This window comes from Bos javanicus, chromosome 1, assembly GCF_032452875.1.
Source record: "Bos javanicus breed banteng chromosome 1, ARS-OSU_banteng_1.0, whole genome shotgun sequence".
In the NCBI taxonomy this organism is placed as follows: domain Eukaryota; kingdom Metazoa; phylum Chordata; class Mammalia; order Artiodactyla; family Bovidae; genus Bos; species Bos javanicus.
The window spans coordinates 122,226,516-122,249,347 of NC_083868.1; the positions used below are offsets into that span (position 1 = coordinate 122,226,516).

At 41.2% G+C, this 22,832-nt stretch overlaps 1 protein-coding gene across 2 annotated transcripts in view; it reads left to right on the top strand.

Annotated features, from left to right (window-relative positions):
* Positions 1-6,953: 6,953 nt before the first annotated feature.
* Positions 6,954-22,832, top strand: part of PLOD2 (procollagen-lysine,2-oxoglutarate 5-dioxygenase 2) — a 120,748-nt gene continuing 104,869 nt past the window's right edge. For both annotated transcript variants that reach the window (XM_061419251.1, XM_061419258.1), the window contains exon 1: positions 6,954-7,280. In XM_061419251.1, coding sequence (XP_061275235.1) covers positions 7,160-7,280 — 121 coding nt within the window. In that variant the 5' untranslated portion in view covers positions 6,954-7,159. The remainder of the gene's footprint in view (positions 7,281-22,832) is intronic.

Consider the following 22,832-nt stretch of genomic DNA (forward strand, 5'->3'; position numbering starts at 1 on the left):
TGTACAATGTCACAAACCTCATTCCATAGTTCATCAGGCACTCTATCTATCAGATCTAGGCCCTTAAATCTATTTCTCACTTCCACTGTATAATCATAAGGGATTTGATTTAGGTCATACCTGAATGGTCTAGTGGTTTCCCTACTTTCTCCAATTTAAGTCTGAATTTGGCAATAAGGAGTTCATGATCTGAGCCACAGTCAGCTCCTGGTCTTGTTTTTGCTGACTATATGGAGCTTCTCCATCTTTGGCTGCAAAGAATATAATCAATCTGATTTCGGTGTTGACCATCTGGTGATGTCCATGTGTAGAGTCTTCTCTTGTGTTGTTGGAAAAGGGTCTTTGCTATGACCAGTGCATTTTCTTGGCAAAACTCTATTAGTCTTTGCCCTGCTTCATTCCGTATTCCAAGGCCAAATTTGCCTGTTACTCCAGGTGTTTCTTGACTTCCTACTTTTGCATTCCAGTCCCCTACAATGAAAAGGACATCTTTTTTGGGTGTTAGTTCTAAAAGGTCTTGTAGGTCTTCATAGAACCATTCAACTTCAGCTTCTTCAGCATTACTGGTTGAGGTCTAGACTTGGATTACTGTGATATTGAATGGTTTGCCTTGGAAATGAACAGAGATCATTCTGTCATTTTTGAGATTGCATCTAAGTACTGCATTTCGGACTCTTCTGTTGACCATGATGGCTACTCCATTTATTCTAAGGGATTCCTGCCCACAATAGTAGATATAATGGTCATCTGAGTTAAATTCACCCATTCCAGTCCATTTTAGTTCGCTGATTCCTAGAATGTCAGCGTTCACTCTTGCCATCTCTTGCAAGAATATACAGTGGAGAAAAGACAATCTCTTTAACAAGTGGTGCTGGGAAAACTGGTAACCACCTGTAAAAGAATGAAACTAGAACACTTTGTAACAGCATACACAAAAAGAAACTCAAAATGGATTAAAGATATGAATGTAAGACCGGAAACTATAAAACTCCTAGAGGAAAACATAGGCAAAACACTCTCTGACATAAATCACAGAGGAATCCTCTATGACCCACTTCCTGGAGTAATGAAAATACAAGCAAAAACAAACAAATGGGACAAAACTTAAAAGCTTTTGTACAGTGAAGGAAACTATAAGCAAGGTGAAAAGACAGCTTTCATAATGGGAGAAAATAATAGCAAATGAAACAACTGACAAAGAATTAATCTCAAAAATATTTAAGCAGCTCATGCAGCTCAATACCAGACAAATAAATGACCCAATCAAAAAATGGGCCAAAGAACTAAACAGACATTTCTCCAAAGAAGACATACAGATGGCTAACAAACATATGAAAAGATGCTCAACATCACTCATTATCAGAGAAATGCAAATCAAAACCATAATGAGGTACCATCTCACACCAGTCAAAATGGTTGCTATCCAAAACTCTACAAACAATAAATGCTAGAGAGGGTGTGGAGAAAAGGGAACTCTCTTACACTGTTGTTGGGAATGCAAACTAGTACAGCCATTATGGAGAACAGTGTGGAGATTCCTTAAAAAACTGGAAATAGAATTTCCATATGACCCAGCAGTCCCACTGCTGGGCATACACACTGAGGAATCCAGAATTGAAAGAGACATGTGTACCCCAGTATTCATCGCAGCACTGTTTACAATAGCTAGGACATGGAAGCAACCTAGATGTCCCATTGGCAGACGAATGGATAAGAAAGCTGTGGTACATACACACAATGGGATATTACACAGTTATTAAAAAGAATGAATTTGAATCAGTTCTAATGAGGTGGATGAAACTGGACCAAATTATACAGAGTGAAATAAGTCAGAAAGAAAAACAAAATATAGCATATTAACACATATATATGGAATTTAGAATGATTGTAACGATAACCCTATACATATTAACACATATATATGGAATTTAGAATGATTGTAACGATAACTCTATATGTGAGACAGCAAAAGAGGTACAGATATAAAGAACAGACTTTTGGACTCTGTGGGAGATGGTGAGGGTGCGATGATTTGAGAGAATAGCATTGAAACATGTATATTACCATATGTGAAACAAATCACCAGTCCAAGTTTGATGCATGAAACAGGGCACTGAAAGCCAGTGTACTGGGACAACCCTGAGGGATGGGATGGGAAGGGAGGTGGGAGAGGGGTTCAGGATGGAGGAGACATGCACACCCATGGCTGATTCATGTCAATGTATGGCCAAAACCACCACAATACTATAAAGCCTCCAATTAAATTAAATAAATTAGCCTCCAATTAAAATAAATAAATTTTTAAAAAGTCTACAAACAATAAATGCTGGAGAGGGTGTGGAGAAAAGGGAACCCTCTTGCACTGTTGGTGGGAATGTAAATTGATACAGCTATTTTGGAAAACAGTATGGAGATTTTTTAAAAAACTAGGAATAAAACCACCATATGAGCCAGCAATCCCACTACTAGGCATATACCCTGAAGAAATCAAAGTTAAAAAAGAAACACTTACCCCAATATTCATTGCAGCACTATTTACAATATCTAGAACATTGAAGCAACCTAGATGTCCATTGATAGATGAATGAATAAAGAAGCTGTGGTCAATCTATATGATGGTATATTACTCATCCATAAAAAGCATAATATTTGAATCAATTCTAATGAGGGGGATGAACCTAGGGTCTAATATAAAGAGTGAAGTAAGTCAGAAAGATAAAGATAAATATCATACACTAACACATATATATGGAATCTAGAAAGATGGTAGTGATGAAATTATTTGCAGGGCAGCAATGGAGATACAGACATAGAGAGCAGACTTTTGGACACAGGGTGAGGGGGAGGAAAGAGAGAGTGAGATGTATGGAGAAAGTAACATGGAAACTTAAAATACCATATGTTAAATAGATAGCCAATGAGAATTTGCTGTATAACTCAGGGAACTCAAACAGGGGCTCTGTAACAACCTAGAGGGGTGGAATGTGGAAGGAGATGGGAGGGAGTTTCAAGAGGAAGGGAACATATGCATACCGTGGCTGATTCATGCTGATGTTTAGCAGAAATCAACAAAATTCTGTAAAGCAATTACCCTTCAATTAAAAATTAAAAAAAAAAAAAGAGTGGAGCAGGGATACCTAACCCAGCCTGAGATAGGACAAGGCATTCAAGTTGGGCTTTCCATAGGAGATGTCACCTGACAGAAGTTAGCCCGAAGAAAGAAGATAGGAGAGGTGTAGAGAAGAACATTTTTTTCCTCCTGAGAGCATTCTTTTTTTTTTTTTTCTCGTTAATTTTTATTGGCGTATGGGCTTCTCTGCTAGCCCAGACTGTAAAGAATCTGCCTGCAATGCAGGAGATCTGGGTTTGACCCCTGAGTCAGGAAGATCTCCTGGAGAAGAGAATGGCTACTCACACCAGTATTCTTGCCTGCAGAATTCCATGGACAGAGGAGTCTAACAGGCTGCAGTCCATAGGGTCATAAAGAGTTGGATACGGCTGAGTGACAAACATTTTTTCGCTTTCATAGTTGATTTACATTGTTGCATCCGTTTCTGTGCACTGAGTCATATAACCACTCTTTTTTAGATTTTTTTCCCATATAGGTCATTATAATTCCCTATGCTGTACAGTAGGCTTTCCTTGTGGCTCAGACGATAAAGAGTCCACCTGCAATGCAGGAGATCTGAGTTCGATCCCTGGCTTGGGAAGATCCCCTGGAAGAGGGCATAGCAATCCACTCCAGTATTCTTGCCTGGAGAATCCCGTATACCTGTACCCAGGAGCCTGGTGGGCTATAGTCCATGGGGTTGCAAAGAGTCGGACACAACTGAAGTGACTAACATATACACGTGTTATACAGAAGATCCTTATTAGCCATCTATTTTAGAAGAGTTTTTTAACAGAGGGATAATATGAACAAAGGCATGGTGGCTGAGCAGATGCTGTTGCTATTACTGCTTCTCCATTTCTCCTCAATTCTCCTTATGATTTCTGAACATGCCAACCTCAGTTCTCACAGCCAAGACCTGCACATTCTTGGGGAGTGGCTGTGCCTGTGAGCATAGCAGGCTGGGGATGTCTGAGAATGAATGAGTGTTTCCAGCCCTTAATCAACTACTGACGAGTATTAGCATATGCTAATATATATATAGTATATTTCCATTATATATAATTTCCATATATTTCCAATATATATATTTCTATTCTCTGCCCTTTGACTAGGATATTTCTGTGGGGTGTACTTTATACAGTTCTGTGGGATTGTGGTGACCTATTGCGGTAGATTTAAAAATGTACCTATTATTGGCTAATTCTCTTTCCTGTGTTATTTCACTTTCAACTATCCCTTTTCCTTGAAACTTCCAACAAACTGCTGGTCCTTGAAACTTGGCTCAGGGTTTGCCTCTGGAAGAACCAAGTGACTACTTCCCAAACTCTAGAGAATAGAAATGATAGTCTTTGATTTGCCTTGGGAGATAATAAAGCAAACCAGATTGGTTATAGGGAGAGGTGATCAGGTTTGATAGTGAAGGAATTTGAATTCTAGGTTAAGAGATGTGGCTCACGTCCAAATTTCTTCTGAAATCTTTGAGTTTGGGGGTAAAATAAGCAAAAGGATGTCGGAGTATGATGAAACTAACTGTGATATCTGGGGCAGGAAGGATCTAGAGGGAGAGCAATCAGTTAGGAAACAGTTTAGCACAGTTAGGAGTGCATTAGTGAAGTGGCAGTGACAATGGAAAGGAACAGAGGAGAGGAAATATGAGGGGAAAAAATGACAGGATTAGGAGTCTAGCTCTGTGTGTTGTGGGGAGGGAAGTAGGGGGAGGAGAGAAGTAGAAAATGTCTGAGGTTTTGTGAGTTAAAGAGCAGCAGTATCATTAACAGAGATGAGGAAGCTATTGAGTAGGATTTGGATTTCATGAGTTAAAGACATTTGGAGTTTGTGCCAGTGGAATATCCAAGAAGAAATGTTCAGCAGACAGCTGGAAATATAAGAAGGCAGGAAGGATTTGGTTTCAGAATTGAGGCTCTCTCAGACAGCGATAAATGTGTCTGGCTATTTTGAAAAGCCCAAAGAAACACTTACTTTATACAAGTCGTATAGTCCTGAACTTGTGAGTCTCAGTAGAGAAGGAGGAATGTTATAGTAACCTGCAATTATTGGTGGACTTCACAGTTGAAACAGACAACCCCTTGTGATGTGGACAGGCTGAAGGTATGCATGGGGGCAAGAAGGGGATTGAGAACACAGAAAGCTAGGTTCTAACCATTGCGTGTTCTTGAAGATAGTAGACAACCAGGGAAGTGAGGAATCAAGCTCAAGGAGTTTGGCAGAATTCAGGCGCAGTAGACAGGTTTGCAATTCTGGAGAGTGAGATGTGGTCAAAAGAACAGTCGTTTTCAGCAGAGTCCTCAGATTCAGAGGACTGATGCTGTTTGTTTTCTGCCTAGTTTTATGGAGTGGCGTTGGCCAGACACAGAAAGATGTTATTAAGGAATCCCTTCTTTAGTCTTTTCTTCTTCAGGCTAAACAAACCTTATTTCATTCTTTCAGGTCATACTTTCCATTTCTTTAATTATTTGTTACTCTTCTCTGAACTTTCTCCAATTTCCCCCTTAAAATACTGAGACCAAATGTTACAAACACAATAACAGCTCTTAGATCTGGACACAGGAAATGCTTCTTTTTCTAAGGTGTCACACCCAGGCATCATTTCTTTGCTGGTTTTCCACCTGTTTTTAATGTGAACATCAAGTACTCATCTAGATATCATGCTAATTTCAGACACAAAGTGATCATAGTGAAACATTCCCACCCCCCCCACCCCCCCAGTAATTTTCTATTTTAACTTCAAAAGCTCGGAGTTGGAAAGGGTATTGGCTCAAGTCAGTCCCCCGAGCCCCCTCCCATCCCTCGCCCTTATTTTTGGAAGATGGAATATTGCCATACTGCCGGTCTGATTCTTTTCTCCCATAAAGTCGGTCATGTCATGACATATATGAGGTAAATTGTCAGGCTTTTACCTTATTTGTGCTTTTGCCCCTGCTCATCCCAACAGACGAAACACTGGGCTAGCTGAAATGTGATTAGAAGTAATACATTAAACGGAATTCGCTCAGACATGAGTCAAAACTGGAAGCAAAGGAGGACGCGCCAGGGAGCCGCGAGATGGCTCTGACAACATCTCTGGGAGTAATTTTCCATGTGGACCGCAGGAGGATCTTGTAAGGCACAGCCCCAGGTTACACATGCTGGACTCTGATTCCGCAGGATTTACAAGCCATTACTGGAGAGAATCTACGGCTCTCCTGGCGCGGGCAGAGGAAGAAGAAATGTTCAATGGACAATAAAAACTTTCGGTTTACAGAGTAAAGTTAAAACAGGACCTTTCTTTCACAGGGTTTAGAAACTCGCCTGAGTTAACGGGGGTGTGGGGTGAGAGTGTGGGTGTGTACATCTCCAGCGCTCAAGGCCTGGCGAGGTCCCACTCAGCCAAGATTACCGAGATTTGTAGTCGCTTCTAACCCGAGGGTAGGATCTCAATCCAGAGGAGAACAGATTCGCACCCTCTGAGGCTACCGGGAAACTCGGGTCACTGGGGGAACGCAGAGTAGGGAGCGGGGAGCGCCGCCCGCCGGCCAGACTGCGGGCGTCTCCTCCCCGCCGCCTCAGGCCCACTCCCAAACCGAACTACAAGCTTCCTGGTTCCATCCAGAAGCCCTGCGTGAGCCTCCACACGTAGCCGCAGACGGCTCCTTAAATAGGTCGGAGTGGAGCAAACAATCCCAGACGTGGGGCTGGGGCAGGCGAGCCAAGGCGACCGCACGGTGCACGCAGCGGCGCGGCGGGTCAGCCGGCGGCCAATAGCCGGGGCGCAGCCCGCCCTGTCGCCTCCCCCTCGGGGAGGCTATAAGTCGCCCGCGGCGCCTTGGGCGCCCGCCGTCCTGTGCTACCCAGATCGCCGGGTTTCCCGCGTCGCTCTCCGCCCTGCTCGCGTTGCCCCCCGCCGGTCCCCAGCTCATACTCCGCCCGCCCGCTCCCGCCTGCTGTCTTCCACCCGGGGCGGACCAGGGGTCCCCGCTCTCGCGAGAAGTGCGCCGCTGCCGGGCGGCTGGGGTGCCGGAGCCCGCGCGGGCCCTCGAGGGGCCGAAGATGGGGTGGTGCGCTGTGAAGACGCAGCAGCTGCTGCTGCTGCTGCTGGCGGCGCTGGTTCTCCAGCCCTGGAATCCCTGCCTAGGTGCAGACTCCGAGAAGCCCTCCAGTATCCCCACAGGTGAGCGCTCCCGCGGGCCACCCTGTCCTGCGAGGCTCGGCCGGATTTGCGGTTCATTCATCCGCTGGCCCTTCGCATGGGGCCAGCCAGATGAGTAGGTGGAGGGGGACCCGTCCCTCCCAGGTCCGCGGAGGTTGATTTGGAACGAGTCTGTCCTACCACCAGGACCACCGAGGTGGTTGGGGCGGACTGTCCTTTCTTCCCAGCACCGCCCAGGTCTTCCCCAGAACTGACCTCGGGCGGTGCTGGTGTCGGGAGGAATGTACGAGCATCCGCCCTCATGGGCTCTTGGAATCCTCCGGAACCCGAGAGCGCACGAAGTTTTCTTCAACACAAGTTGGGGGTTTCCTTTTGGGTTTGGAGGTCCCTGGGCGCCAACACCTTTCCTGCAACTTTCCTTTCTCCTTTTTTGCTGGAGTTGGCAGGACTTATCCTTACTGGACGAGGCGGTACTCCCTCTGTGACCTAAACACGGGGCTCAGTGTACTTTCTGATTGATGGTGACACATTCCTTCCAGCGCCCCAGGAAGCTGCCGGTAACACCTACCTCCTGCCAAAAACAACGCTCAAAAACCTTGGTTGTTTTCAGTAAGATGGCTTGGCTACCCAATACCTCCCTCCGGGCGGCAGCTTTCTTCCTTGGGGATTTGGAGGGGACGCTTCTCTTGCCTTTAGGCACACTCTCCCTAAGCCTGATGCCGTTCCTTGTTTTCAGAAGCTGGAACTGCAGTCTATAGTCCAGTCAAGGTCATCTAAAACACAACTTTTTACATTTAGCAAGATTAAAGAAAATCTCACCACACGTTCGTGGAAACATACTTTGCATCCATTTACTGCACATCGATATCCTTGGGCTTTTCCACTTTTGTACTCTAACTCAATGCTCTCTGAAATTAGATCTTGCATTTAAATGTCCTTCTGCTGTACTGCTTTTTTTTTTTTTAATATCATTTTGTCTTTTTAGGGTAGGTGAGTAAATAGGACTCTTTCTGTTTGAATTTTACTTAAGCACAAGGACAGAAATTTCTGTTTTAGGTCTATATTCCAAAGTTGACATTTGGTGTAAAACCCAATCAGTCCATGTAAGCAATACGTTTGTCTTCATCTGTGTTTCAGAAAACTGCAGTGGAGTAAGTTGCCCATCTTTCTACATTCCTGCCAAACAACAAACAGTACGTGCTTTGTTAGCTTGAGAAACTTCAGCATTCGGATAGATTTTTGTCGGTTACAGGATACTTTTCTTTTTCTCAGGTATATGCGATGGCTTCAAAATGAGTTTCTCAACCCTTTGTGGTTCCTTTATGTTTTAACTAAATTTTTTTCATTACTTTAAAATTATCTTTTAGTGTAACATCTAGACAAGAAAATGCCTTCAGCAAACTTGGAAAAGGAGATAAAAAATAATTCCCAGGAAAATGACTTTCTTTGTTGAAACACCCAACGAAACTTACTGGAAAATAAAATAACCTCTAAGGGTTTTGCTACTTTTAGAGGGACCTCTTCAGCCTTTGCATATTTTATTTCACTTCATTTTCAGCACTCCTTACTTTTTATAGAAGGCATCTCTTTGTGGTTGCGTTTAGGTTTACATTCAAAATCATCTTCCTTTCCTAATTTGACTTTTAAGTTTCATGGAGGTGGACTGTAAAGTTTTAATGGATTGTAACATCAGAGAAGGTAATTTCAGATATGAATGCTTTTTTTTCAGAAAGTGACCACATAAAACCCACTGCTGAAATTTAAGACTGGTTTTGGAGAGTGGGCATGGGAAATTGAGAATCATATAAATTCAGAAATGTATTGACTTGGCTTCCCCGGTGGCTCAGAGGGTAAAGTGTCTGCTCGCATTGCGGGAGACCTGGGTTCAATCCCTGGGTCGGGAAGATCCCCTAGAGAAGGAAACGGCAACCCCCTCCAGTATTCTTGCCTGGAAAATCCCATGGACGGAGAAGCCTGGTAGGCTACAGTCCATGAGAGTAGCAAAGAGTCCGACAGGACTGAGCGACTTCAATTTGACTTTGACTTTGACTTAGACTTAAGGTGGAGCCAGCAGTTGCCAGTTTGATTATGAACTGTTGTATAAGTAGATGTGATAAGTTAATATATATAGATGGTATAGTGCTTGATAGCATAGGGAGAATCATAGATTGTGTTCCATTTTCTCTCTAAAATATTACAGTTGAAAATTGCTTAATTGAAAACTTTATGTCAGTATCAAGCCAACTTCAGAACTCTGTGTTGTCTAGCTTACTCAATAGGAGGTGTTTAAGGAATACTTATCATCTCTAACCCCCTATTTTTTGCCAATATATCCCAGCTAGCCATGAAGAAATAGATTAGACCAGGCCTTATTTACATTTTGAACCAGATAACTATTTATTGTGGGAGACTACTCAGTGCATTTTCGGAGAAGGCGATGGCACCCCATTCCAGTACTCTTGCCTGGAAAATCCCATGGACGGAGGAGCCTGGTAGGCTGCAGTCCATGAGGTTGCTAAGAGTCGGACACGACTGAGCGGCTTCACTTTCACTTTTCACTTTCATGTGTTGGAGAAGGAAATGGCAACCCACTCCAGTGTTCTTGCCTGGAGAATCCCAGGGACGGGGGAACCTGGTGGGCTGCCGTCTATGGGGTCGCACAGAGTTGGACATGACTGAAGCGACTTAGCAGCAGCAGCAGCAGCACTCAGCGCATTTTACAATGTTTAGCAGCATCCTTCATCTCCACCTATTGGATACCAGAGCACCCTTCTTCAGGTGTGAATATGATATATGTCTCAAAATGAAAAATAATCATATGTCTTCCAAGGGACACAATTGCCCAGGATTGGGAACCACTGGATTAGACAAATCCATTTGTATTCGAGACCATGTGGTATTATAGTATTACTGGGATGATGTTAGCCACTCTAAACTTCCCTGGTGGCTCAGACAGTAAAGAATCTGCCTGCATTTCAGGAGGTCCGGGTTCAATCCCTGGGTCAGGAAGATCACCTGGTGAAGGGCATGGCAACCCATACTAACTCCATTATTCTTGCCTGGAGAATCCCAGGGACAGAGGAGCCATGACTGAACAACTAATGCTTTCTTTTGGAAACAAATACTTGTAGTGATTTTCAATTTTTCCACTGTAGTAGAGAATGTACTGTTCGAATCACATTAATCAGTTTTTGGACTATAGTTTTTCCTAGCTTTGATGCTGTGTGTTAACCAAAGTTGAAAATACTGCTTTTTGTTCTCTTGACTGAGAGTTCTGCTGTGTACTGCATTCATTCCTGTTTGATTGCCACTTTGTTCTCAACATGGAGAGACTCTGAACAAGGATTTGTTTAAAAATAATCATTTTCTCCTAGAATCACTTATAGGAATTTTGCCTTAAAATTTTATTTCCATGGGAGCTTTCGAGGCAAAACCCTCCTAATGAGTGTCAGCAAATCAAATTCATTCCCTAATTTATGTTTCCTGCACTTCTTGTGCCTTCTCAGTGAGATGAGAAAGCAGTGGATGTATTCCTGCCAAGGATTTGTAATCAGGCGTCCAGAGCTGGATCAACATTTTGTGTGTTTTCTAAGGTACCTTGACCATCCATGGTCTAAATTGGGCAGAAACCAAGTTTTAGGGAAAAATGGAGGAAGTGGTTTCAGATGTTTCTGTCAAGACCAGTATTTTTCAAGCATGTTCATTTATAAACTCTTTAATTTACCCTGGCACATTCATGAAGGAAAGGGAAGGTTGTCCCTATCTGCTGATGTAAACTGGCAATTTACGGGGTGGAGAGGAAAAGACCAAGGTCCTGGAGAAACCTCCAGAAGAAGAGAGGGATGCTTGTCCTCTGTGTACTTTCTGTGTCCTGAGTTCCAGCCACATAGAATGACCAGCCTCTGCCTTACGTTCATATAAAAATAGACATATGAAACAATTCGGGAGAATGAGAGGACCAGAGATGAAAATGAAATTAAGATATCCTTTTCTACCCATCACATTGACTAAAGCATTTAAAAAATAAACTGTGATCTTATCAACTGTTGTGAGGATGAAGTTTCAAACTGTTAATGGAAGCACAACATCTTTGGAGAAAAGAGAAAATTTAGTAACATCTGGTGGAATTGAGAATCCACAGATCCTATAACTCTACATGTACGTGTACCTGTCTCTCAAATTTGTGTCTGTTCTCCTTGAAATTCTGTTCTTTATTTAAATCTAGCTCCTAAGAAATTCTTCCTCCTACTATTTTTTTTTTTTTTTTTGGTTCTCTTTCTAACTTAATGCTGTTGATTTATACAAATCATATCTGCTTTGTAAGATAGATGTTTATGTTTATAGATTTGAATAAATGTAAATGATGCATTCTTTGGCCTAAGGGTTGAGTCTTATTTTTTTTTATGATCCTCATACTACCTTTCCTGTTCTTTTAACACAGAAGATTCTCAGTTAATGTTTGTTATGTTTCAGGCCACCTTGGAGAATTATGAAAAGTGGCATGCAGTCAATGGGATTGTTAGTTGTTTCTTTCCCTGGGGTTTTAACTAAATTCATTTTCTCTTCCCGGGACCCACACACCATCATGATCAAGGAACTTACCCATGAAACATCAAGCTCGGCCTTGTTTCTGAACAAGTTTTTGGCAACTCTCCTCCACATGTGGCGTTTTCTGCTCTACCTACCTTTCTCAATGTAAAATCACACCTTCCAAAATACTTTCAGGTGGTTGGATATCATGATCCTCTTATAGACAGTGAAATGAACATTTGGATGGTGTGTCATTTATAGAAGATCAGATGGCTGAAGCAAAAGAAGAGGGCTTCTACCCTTTCTTCAGGCCACACTCCATGTCTTTCCTGACCATTGTTCTGTTGGACTTTTGGGACCTCTGGGAAAAACATAGAAACTGGGCATCAGAGGTCTGAAAGAAGCAAAAGGGCCACTCTGCTAAAGAGCACTAATTTGTAGATTTGTGTAAATGGAGGGGAAAGGGACAGACAGAGCCGAAAGCAAAGGTTTCCTTTGCTGATACTTGTAGCAAACTACAGCCCATGGGCCAAATCCAGTGAACTATGAACAGCTACTTGCTTTTGTATGGCTAGTGAGCTAATGGTGGCTTTCATATTTTTAAAAAGCTGAAAAATATCAAAAGAAAAATAACATATCATGACATGTAAAAGTTATATGAAATCCAATATTCAGGGTCCATAAAGATTTACTGGCTCATAGCCACATTCATTTATTAATGTATCATCAGTGCCTGCCCTGGTGCCACAAGGCAGAGTGGAGTGGTGATTGTCACAGAGGCTGTATGGCCTGCAAATTTGAAATTATTTCCTCAGGCCCTGTACAGAAACCCTTTGCCCACTCCTAGGAAACGATGTTCCCACTTAAGCCATGTCTTCTGCAGATCTGCTGTTCTCCTTGGAAAGAGTCGGATTGTGGACAGTAGCAGCTGGCTCTGGCATTTGAGAGGGCTGTTTTTCATTTTAGACTTCACCAGTGATTTCTGTGGCATTCTGAACTCAAACAGAGAGCTTCTCTGTTACATCTTTTTAAACCTGGTGCTCGATGCTAACTAGACATGTACTTTGGTGTAAATAGTGTGCTTACGATACAAAATGAATAAAACACTGATGTCCGGTTGGAAAGGAGATGCATATTTCTTCTTTAGAGCTTGTGTGTGTTCTAGAAATTTGGTCTAGAAACTTGGTTATGAATTTGTGGCCTCATTCCTGGAAGGAAATATTTAGCGCATTTATCAATAAGTATTGTTCTTCAACCATTGCTATAAAACTTAGGCTAAACTGAGAAATTGCTGCTTTTAAAATGACGGATATTTCCTTTTACATTTTACTTCTTTGCATTTGCTGCAGTGTTTGCCTCACTAAACTAAACTTAAATAACAGAAATAATTTTCACAATTGAGATTTTAATTCGCCAAGAAATAGTTATGCAGAGGAGTAGAATTATAGTGTATTATGATTTGTTGTCTTTATGCTACTTACTGTCTTTTTAAAAACTGAAACATAGTTGATTTGCTACTTACTATCTTACGGTCTATTATGTTGCAACCTGTGTTTGGTTATGGTGCTGCTGAGTTTATTACTACTCTCTTAACTGTGTCACAAGAGTGCTCCTTTAAAAAATACTGATTATAATAAAATAAAATTACACAAAGCTTAAATAAGTTTTAATGTTTCCCATTCAGGATAACTTTATTTAAAACAAAATTCCAAGACTGGAGGTATGTTATTTTATACTTGGGGGAAAAATTTCCATTTCATGTTTGCTTCTGTGTGTTAAAAGAGGCAAATCAACATCTGTTAATGATTTTGATTTAGTTTTTAAATATAAATCTTTTAAAAAAACTAATTCAGGTGAGTGCATTTACATATTTAGTTACTAGATGGATTGATAAGTATTTTTCAGGCCTTGGTCATGTTAGTAGTATATTGTAGCAGTTTTGGGAAAATAACAATCATTTTTTATTCTGATTGAAATATGAATATATCTCCTGCCTTAAATTTATTTCTTAAAAAAAGATGTGATTATTTGCCAAGATGCTTAATTTGTTAGTGTGGACATATACTTTGTTTACTGTTTATATTCTGCTACAAAACAATTTGGTCTAAAATTTAGTTTGTATAAGGTTGAAATTACATTTTATTTAGTTAGGGAGAAAATTTTGAATGAATGATGAATAGACAATCCTTACTTTATAATCAAAATCTTCACTAGAAATAGAAGAAAACACATTGTAATTTCATGCTTATTATTGTTAATACATTCTATAAAACTTTTAATGCAAAAAAGAATTTTCAAGGACATACAGCTAAAATGAGGGGGCTAAATGGTCAGGAAAAGTGCTTCTTCTAGCAAACATGATTGAATTTATAAAATGGGATAGAGTTATAATTAAAACTCATTTGTTATATTGATTTTAATATTACTTTTATTATTTTGAATGCATAAGACATCCTGAATGCATTAAACGATCATCTGCTCATTTACTTTAGGGTTACATACTCAAATTTTTAAAAGGAATTCCATTTATTTTTCTAGTTACTGCTAATCTATTTCAACATTTCTTCCACAGAGAGAGAGAGTGACAGGATTTTCCTCTGGTTAAAGTGCTGTGGTTCTACTTTTCTAATGATGTGAACATTATACGGTAAAGATTCTTATGGCAGGAAGGAACTTGCAAGCATACACAATTTTCATTGCTCATCACCAGCCCCAGTCAGACATTCAGGGGCACTAAGGAGACATTGAATATGTATCATACCATGCAGCGTCACTCTGCAAGCACAGCAGCAAGTGGAAGAAATACGTGGAATCCTGGCAGCCTTGAATTCTTGATTCTGGGACATTGTTCAGAAAAAGCCCCAGAAACTGCATCTTAGTTCCAGTGACCACAGAGCCCCAACATGGAGCCAGTGTCCCATCAATGAGGCTTTGTCATAGACTAGTCTGTTTTACTGGTTTGAGGCTACAACTTTTATAGAGCCTAGGTTGCTAATTACTTATAGGTGCTACATATGTGGCTAGCATATTATTAACCAGAGACTTATTAATGCATCTTTTGTTACCCAAATGTTATTGACTGGAAACATTTCAATATTCGCTTACATAACAAATTGCTGGCCCCAGGCATTGATTCCTGCTTCAATCCCCTGGTCAATAATGTGCCAGGAAAGAAGCTATTTACTTTTAGATTTTTAAAATGTATTCTCAAACTGATTCTTTAAACATTTAATCCTTTCTTCCTGGGTCTAGGAGTATATTAAACACCAGTGGCTGTTTTAGCATGCCAAAGAAAAAAGCAAATATATTAATAGAATTAATTTCTTTCCTTTTTTTTTTTTTTTAAGTTACCTGGCTAACAGTTTGCAGGCAGAAAGATTCAAATGACCTCCCTAGTTCAGTTCCCTGGGGAAGTCCTACAGTGCTTCTCTGCAGATCGCAAACCAGCCCTCTGATGGGATTTTCCAGTCCTGCCTAAGCCAGCTCTGAGGCGCCTTGTCTTCCAAGGCTCCCTGCTTCCCTGCTCTCCTGCGCTAACCTTGCTGGGTCTTTTGGGGCCTCCAGCTGGCACCACAACTGTGACCAGAGTGCCTTGCTCATCCAGAGCCTCTGAAATTCCTGTCAGCCACGTCTAGAGAGGGACAATTCTCCTTTTCTTCTTAGTTTAAACAGCGTTGGAATTTTTTACACAGTGACTTTACTAGGTAACCAAGAGCAAAACAAAACAAAACCCCAAACTGGAAAACCATCAAAAGCAAAGCAATGAACACACAAAGTAGAGACTCACAGTTCTTGCCCTATTCTGACTTTAGTTAAAGACCTGCATACCTGGCACATCCTTAGGGATTTATAGATTATGTGTCTTTGCTCAGCTTTTCTTTCTCCACTCTTCCATCCCAATTCTCAGTTCTTCTCACCATTTTATTTTATCCAGACAGATCTTTCTTTTCCAGGGTTGGAATCCACAAAGTCCATACTTAGATAAATGTTATTGTTCAGTTGCTAAGTTGTATCCAACTCTTTGCAACCCCATGGACTGCAGTGCCCCAGGCTTCCCTGTCCTTCATTATCTCCTGGAGTTTGTTCAGACTCATGTTCATTGAGTCGGTGATGCCATCCAACCATCTCATCCTCTGTCGCCCTCTTCTCCTGCCTTCAATTTTCCCCAGCATCAGGGTCTTTTCCATTGAGTCGGTTCTTTGCATCAGATAGCCAAAATATTAGTTAGTTGTGAGATAATAAAAAATATACATTTAGTTTGGCCTCTACTCCCCTGTTCCTGCTAATATTTGGTCTTTGAGCCTGGTTTCTGACACAAAGCTCTTAAAAACCCTTGTAATTTCCTGAGTGATAAGAGTGTCTGACACAGAGTTCCTCTATCTCTTGGAATTTCCTGGGTGATAGGAGCATCTTTTGTTCTAATGAGATAACTCCTGGTGGGCTCATGAATGGGGCTGGTCACTAGAAAGACCAAACCATGATTAGAAACTTGGAACTTTCAGCCCTACCCCTCCATATTTTGGTGAGAGAGAGGGTTTTGAAAACCAGTTAATAATTGACCTTGCATATATGCAGATGACACCACCCTTATGGCAGAAAGTGAAAAGGAACTAAAAAGCCTCTTGATGAAAGTGAAAGAGGAGAGTGAAAAAGTTGGCTTAAAGCTCAACATTCAGAAAATGAAGATCATGGCATCTGGTCCCATCACTTCATGGGAAATAGATGGGGAAACAGTGGAAACAGTGTCAGACTTTACTTTTTTGGGGCTCCAAAATCACTGCAGATGGTGATTGCAGCCATGAAATTAAAAGACGCTTACTCATTGGAAGGAAAATTATGACCAACCTAGATGGCATATTAAAAAGCAGAAACATTACTTTGCCAACAAAGATCCATCTAGTCAAGGCTATGGTTTTTCCAGTAGTCATGTATGGATGTGAGAGAGTTGGACTGTGACGAAAGCTGAGTGCTGAAGAATTGATGCTTTTGAACTGTGGTGTTGGAGAACTCTTGAGAGTCCCTTGGACTACAAGGAGATCCAACCAGTCCATTCTAAAGGAGATCAGCTCTGGGTGTTCTTTGGAAGGAATGATGCTAAAGCTGAAACTCCAGTACTTTGGCCACCTCATTCAAAGAGTTGACTCATTGGAAAAGACTCTGATGTTGGGAGGGATTGGGGGCAGGAGGAAAAGGGGACGACAGAGGATGAGATGGCTGGATGGCATCACTGACTCCATGGATGTGAGTTTCAGTGAATTCCAGGAGTTGGTGATGGACAGGGAGGCCCGGCACCCTGCAATTCATGGGGTTGCAAGAGTTGGACATGACTCTGACTGAACTGATGGGATGGAGCCTCTATAGAGATACCCAAAGTATAGCATTTGGAGAGCTTCTGAATCTTCAAATGTATCTACAAGCCAGGAAGGTGATGTATACCTGATTACATAGGGACAGAAGCTCCCACCCCTGGGACCCTATAGACCTCTCCCTGTGTATCTCTTCATCTTGCTATTCCTTTGTATCCTTTAACACATATCTTTTGTAATAAATTGGTAGTAGTAAGTAGTAAGTCAACTATTTTCCTTGGTCCTGTGAGCCATGCTAGCAAATTACTGAGCCCAAGGAGAGGAGTCTTGGTAACCTCTGATTTGTAGCAAAGTCAGGCAGAAGTTGTGGGTAACCTGGGATCCTTCTGCTTGTGATGGGTATCGGAAATGGGAACACTTATGGGATTGAGTCCTTAACCTGTTGGGTTGAGCAAATTCTGGTTAAGTCGAATTGAATTCCAGGACACCCGGATGACCTGGGAGAAAGGGTCTGTGTGGGTGACAATTAATATTTGAAAATTTAATTCAATGAGTATTAATTGAATGTCTAGTCTGTGTTCTGAGTTGCCTTATGTGGAGGAAAAGTAGAAAACCATGAAAAACAAAAAGCGCATCAGGCTCAGTCTAGTTCTGCATTGAAATTCTAAGCTGCTTACATGGAAAATAATGCGTATTAAAACTGAACAAATCAAAGGGGCACTTATGATGAAGTCTGGCCTATTGGGAAGACCATAGACATCTGGGCATCAGGAAACCTACATCTAAGTTCCAACCCTTTAACTCACTAACAGCCAGTTACCGTTCCTCTCCAGACTTCTTTGTAATGTATGCTCTCTCTAGCTCTTTTATTTGATGTTTCTGAAATTCTAAATGTCAGGATGTGTAGTGGAGACAAAGTGCCTCAGGAATCAGAAAGAGGCCTCAAGGAAACTCAATATTTTTGTTAGGCCAAGGAAAGCATAGATCCAAAATTGGATTTTAATTATTTTTTTAAGATTTTAATTCTTCTGTCAGAAGCTGGATTTAGGCTTTGATATTGTTTTTTTTCTAATTAACTTTTGAGTTAGAGGTAAGTAAGTAAGGCCAAGAATAACTAAATTTACATTTAAAAATATTCCAAGTGTTTCACTGTGAGAGGAGAAAACAATCTGGTGTTTATATGAAGCTGTTTTCCATCTTCTGAGGAGAATCATATATTCCACAGTATATTTAAATACTGAAAACTGTTTTTGAGGGCTTCACAGGTGGCTCAGTGATAAAGAATCCGCCTGCCAGTGCAGGAGACGCAGGAGATATGAGTTTCATCCCTGGGTTGGGAAGATCCCCTGCAGGAGGAAATGGCAACCCACCCCACTATACTTGCCTGGGAAATTCCATGGTCCATGGAGTGGCAAAGAGTTGGACATGAGTGAGCACACAAAACTGTTTAAAAAAATAACCATATTTCTCTGTTTCAGTCCTAAATCCTGTTGATTTACAAAAATGATGCTGGTAACTCCTTTGAAGTTGAATTTTTTTTTTCAATGAAATGTGCTGTTTAAGAATTGGAAGTGCTTCTCCAGATTGTTCTGAAACACTTAATCAAATCACCTAGATCTACTTTTTTGAGGCATTAAATATCTTTAAAATATGATTGCATTTAGTAAACTAGAAGCAAGGTAAATAAAAAGAAAATCAGCTCATGGGAGAAAAGCTTTTGTATGCACTGTGTGTGTGAATGCATTGTGTTTTCTACTCACAGAAATCACTTTATTTTAATGTATATAATTTTATTTATTGGCTTTGCTGGGTCTTTGTTGCTGTGTGGGGTTTTCTCTAGTTGCAGTGAGCGAGTCTCAAGGTGGTGGCTTCTCTTGTTGCAGAGCATGGGTTCTGGGCCATGAGTTTTAGCAGTTGTGGCGTATGGTCTCAGTAGTTGTGGCTCCCAGGCTCCAGAGCATAGGCTCAGTAGTTGTGGCACACGGGCTTAGTTGCTCTGTGGCATGTGGGATCTTCCTGGATCAGGATTGAACCCTTGCCCCCTGCATTGGTTCATGGATTCTTCACCACTGAGCCATCAGGGAAATCCTGAGGTAATTATTAAGCCTTGAGAATGGAGTAGAAATTTGGAATGCCATTTGATCTGGACTTTTCTTTGATGTATTGTTCAATCAATGTCACAGTGATGTGTTTGCACTCCTGGAATGGAACATGTCTAGTAAGTGATGCAGTCTTAGACCCAGAACTTGGAGGAGGTGGTGGTGCCCTTTGCTTTTTCTCTTTTTCTGGCTTTTTTTCCTACAGCTGTAGATGGATTTCATGTAAATTGAAGGAAGCAGTTCAAAGAAAAACAATTGGATGGGAAAGAGGGTGGCTTAGTTTTGAAAACATACAGTTGTTACCTTTTCAAATGTAAGATTGTTAAAAAAAATCACAGAAACATTTAAACTGGATGTTGTTTTTGGAGACTAACTAATTTATCAAATAAACAGGTATGTTTACCTGTTTAGCAGATGTTTCTCCTGTAGAGTAGGTAAGACTGAAGAAGAGTCTGTTTCATTAAAATAATTAACCTTCATATTATTATAAAATAGTTGACGTATTCATGTCTCTCAAATATAAGCGTGAGATTTTTCCACAGGGTATATAATCCTGAAAAGCCCAGTCTTTCGTCTCCATAGCAAGTTCCTGAATGCCTCTGTCACACCAGTGGCGACAGCACTATGGCGGGTTACAGTTTATGGCTGAGTGGGCAGGTGAGGTTTTTTAGGTTGAGATAAAAGATAAACTAAGAAGCTTATTTTTGCCATGCCCTCCTCCAGGGGATGCTCCCGACCCAGAGATCGACCCCTCATCTCTTACATCTCCTACATTGGCAGGCAGGTTCTTTACCACTGGGTCCCCCAAAAGATAAACTAAGAAGCTTATTTTAAGCCATATATGTAAACCTAAGAAATGTTCACAATGGACAGTTATATCTCCTTTTCTAAAATTGAATTTAAGTTCTTCATTGATATAAGGTATGACTTTTTCTTAAGTGTAAGAATGGTGCATGTTTGGATGAGTTTAGAGGATATCTTAATTGTAGAAAATCCTTGTGAAAAATGAGTCTTACTGTGTGAAAAGGAGTCTTATTGTGTGATAGGAGGTGGAGGTGAAGTGGAGAAGAGAATGGGAAATTGCTTGTGGGTCAGTTAGAAAATTATCCGATATGTGATTCTAATGGGTTCAGGAACTTAATTCAGAAATACCTGAAAGTGCCGCTGCTTCAAATGCTGTCAGAGGGGAAATTTGCTTATGTAAAACTGGACATGCCCTAAATGGAAATATAGGTTTGGATAGTTTCCTATGAGGAATTTGTTTACCTGGATTATGCTAAGTGATGGCATAACATGTCATATTAACCTTATCCCAGCCATTGTTGCTCTATGTGACTCCGAGGCTGCAGTCCTGTGTGCATGGATCCTGGTGGGTTGTGCACACTGACAGTGTGCAGTACTGGATTTTCTTTACATTGGATCACAAGGAATTAGCTGGTTGCTGTGGTGATTGGCAGAGGTTCAGAAACCTAGACACTGTGACTCTGTGTTGCCATCCTTGGGTGTGTTCCATGGTGGAAGAAATTGCTTCACGTTTCTTGGAGTTTCTGATAAATTGAGCTGAAAGTCCGTTGTGCCTTGAATTATCTGGAAAGCTGTATTGGTCCCACTTTCAATCTGAATATATTATTAAGAATTTGAGAAAGATACTAGTTTGCTCTTCACACATTGTGGGTCAGTTGCAAAGGCATTATAGAAGGGAGGTTTGCTTTCTGAATACAGCCAGAGAGGGTTCACCATTCAGGAAGGGGCTAGACATCTCCAAATGGGAGTTAAAGGTATGTGTGAGCTTGCCTGACTTACTGGGACAAATGATTTATTTTAAGGCCAGATATTCATAACTGATTGTATGCTAATTATGAAAGATGCCCTTGGGAAGACAGTTTAGGTTAATGCTAAGGAGGTTGGTTTTGGTATCAATCCATATTTAAAGTCCGTGTCTGCCACTTATTTGCTGATTGTCCTGGGAAGAAGTTACTTAACCTCTCTAAATCATAGTTTAAAATGGTAATTGCCTTCTGCATTTGACTTGAGGATTAAATATGCTAATACCAGTGAAAGGCTTAGCACAGAGTCTGCAAACAGAAATTGCTCAACAAGTGCTACTAGCTAAATGTATTATTTTAAAGAGTGCAATTCCCATTAACATTATTTAAAGTGGAGCATATGATGCATGAAATGAATTCTTGTGTTCTGATTGATAGTGGAGAGGAAAGTGTAGGCTGTCAGTGAATACTAGAAAATAAGTTTAACAAGTTAAGCTATAAAGACAACTTTTTCCAGGGGAACCCGAGGGAAATAAATAAGTTTAGCAGTATAGTTTCTTGGGTGATGTTTTTTGATTATTTACTCGAATTCAGAATTTTGAAGTCACTTTTCTTCATTTCTCTTTTTTACCCTTGATATTCAGATATGTTGAATTTTAACTACTATTTTTTCCACTCTCTGTTTTTTTTTTGTTGTTGTTTGTTTGTTTCATCTGTAGTGGAAAGCATATATGTATGTATTTAAATATCTCAAACAGATAAGGCTTTTCTTTTTTTAAACATAGTTTTAAGGCTATTATCGGAGAAGGGAATGGCACCCCACTCCAGTACTCTTGCTTGGAAAATCCCATGGACGGAGGAGCCTGGTGGACTGCAGCCCATGGGGTCGCTAAGAGTCGGACACGACTGAGCGACTTCACTTTCACTTTTCACTTTCATGCATTGGAGAAGGAAATGGCAGCCCACTCCAGTGTTCTTGCCTGGAGAATCCCAGGGACGGGGGAGCCTGGTGGGCTGCCGTCTGTGGGGTTGCACAGAGTCGGAAACTACTGAAGTGACTTAGCATAATGCTATTATCACGCTCAACAGTCATTCCATCATATTGTCTAATACTTATTCAAGTTCACTTTTGCTCCCTGTTCTCCAAACTGGCTTTTAACAGTTGATTTATTTGGTCAGGATCAATCAATTTCTCCTAAACACCCCTTCAAGCTATCGTCATCTTAGTCTGAAGTCCAGACTATAGATCTAGATCTGGCAGCTTGAAGGCCAAATTCAGCCTGCCTACGGTTTTTCAGAAAACTTGAACTAAGGCCTGTGTTTTTAAAATTAGGAAAATTTACTTAAAAGTCTGAAACTTATTTCTCTTGGGATGGGTGGGACGGGGAGGAAACTTGCAGATCTTGGATTTGCCCTCCCACAGGGCAGATGATGATAGCTGGCTGTGCTGAGGGGCTCCCTCTGAAGATGGTATTTGTGTACTCCTGTTCACCATAGCTTCCCCACTGCCCCCTGTCCCTGCCCCCCCCCACCCTCAGCCTCTTCACTATTTATTGTTACAACTCCAGGTCTGGGTAACACCACAGAATGAGATAGTTATACTTGCTTCTTAAATTGTTAAATTGCTGTTTAGTTGCTAAGTCATGTCTGACTCTTTACAACCCCATGGACTGTAGCCCACCAGGCTTCTCTGTGCATGGGATTCTCCAGGCAAGAATTAGTTCAGTTCAGTCGCTCAGTTGTGTCCGACTCTTTGTGAACCCATGAATCACAGCATGCCAGGCCTCTCTGTCCATCACCAACTCTTGGAGTCTACTCAAACTCATGTCCATCGAGTTGGTGATGCCATCCAGCCATCTCATCCTCTGTCAT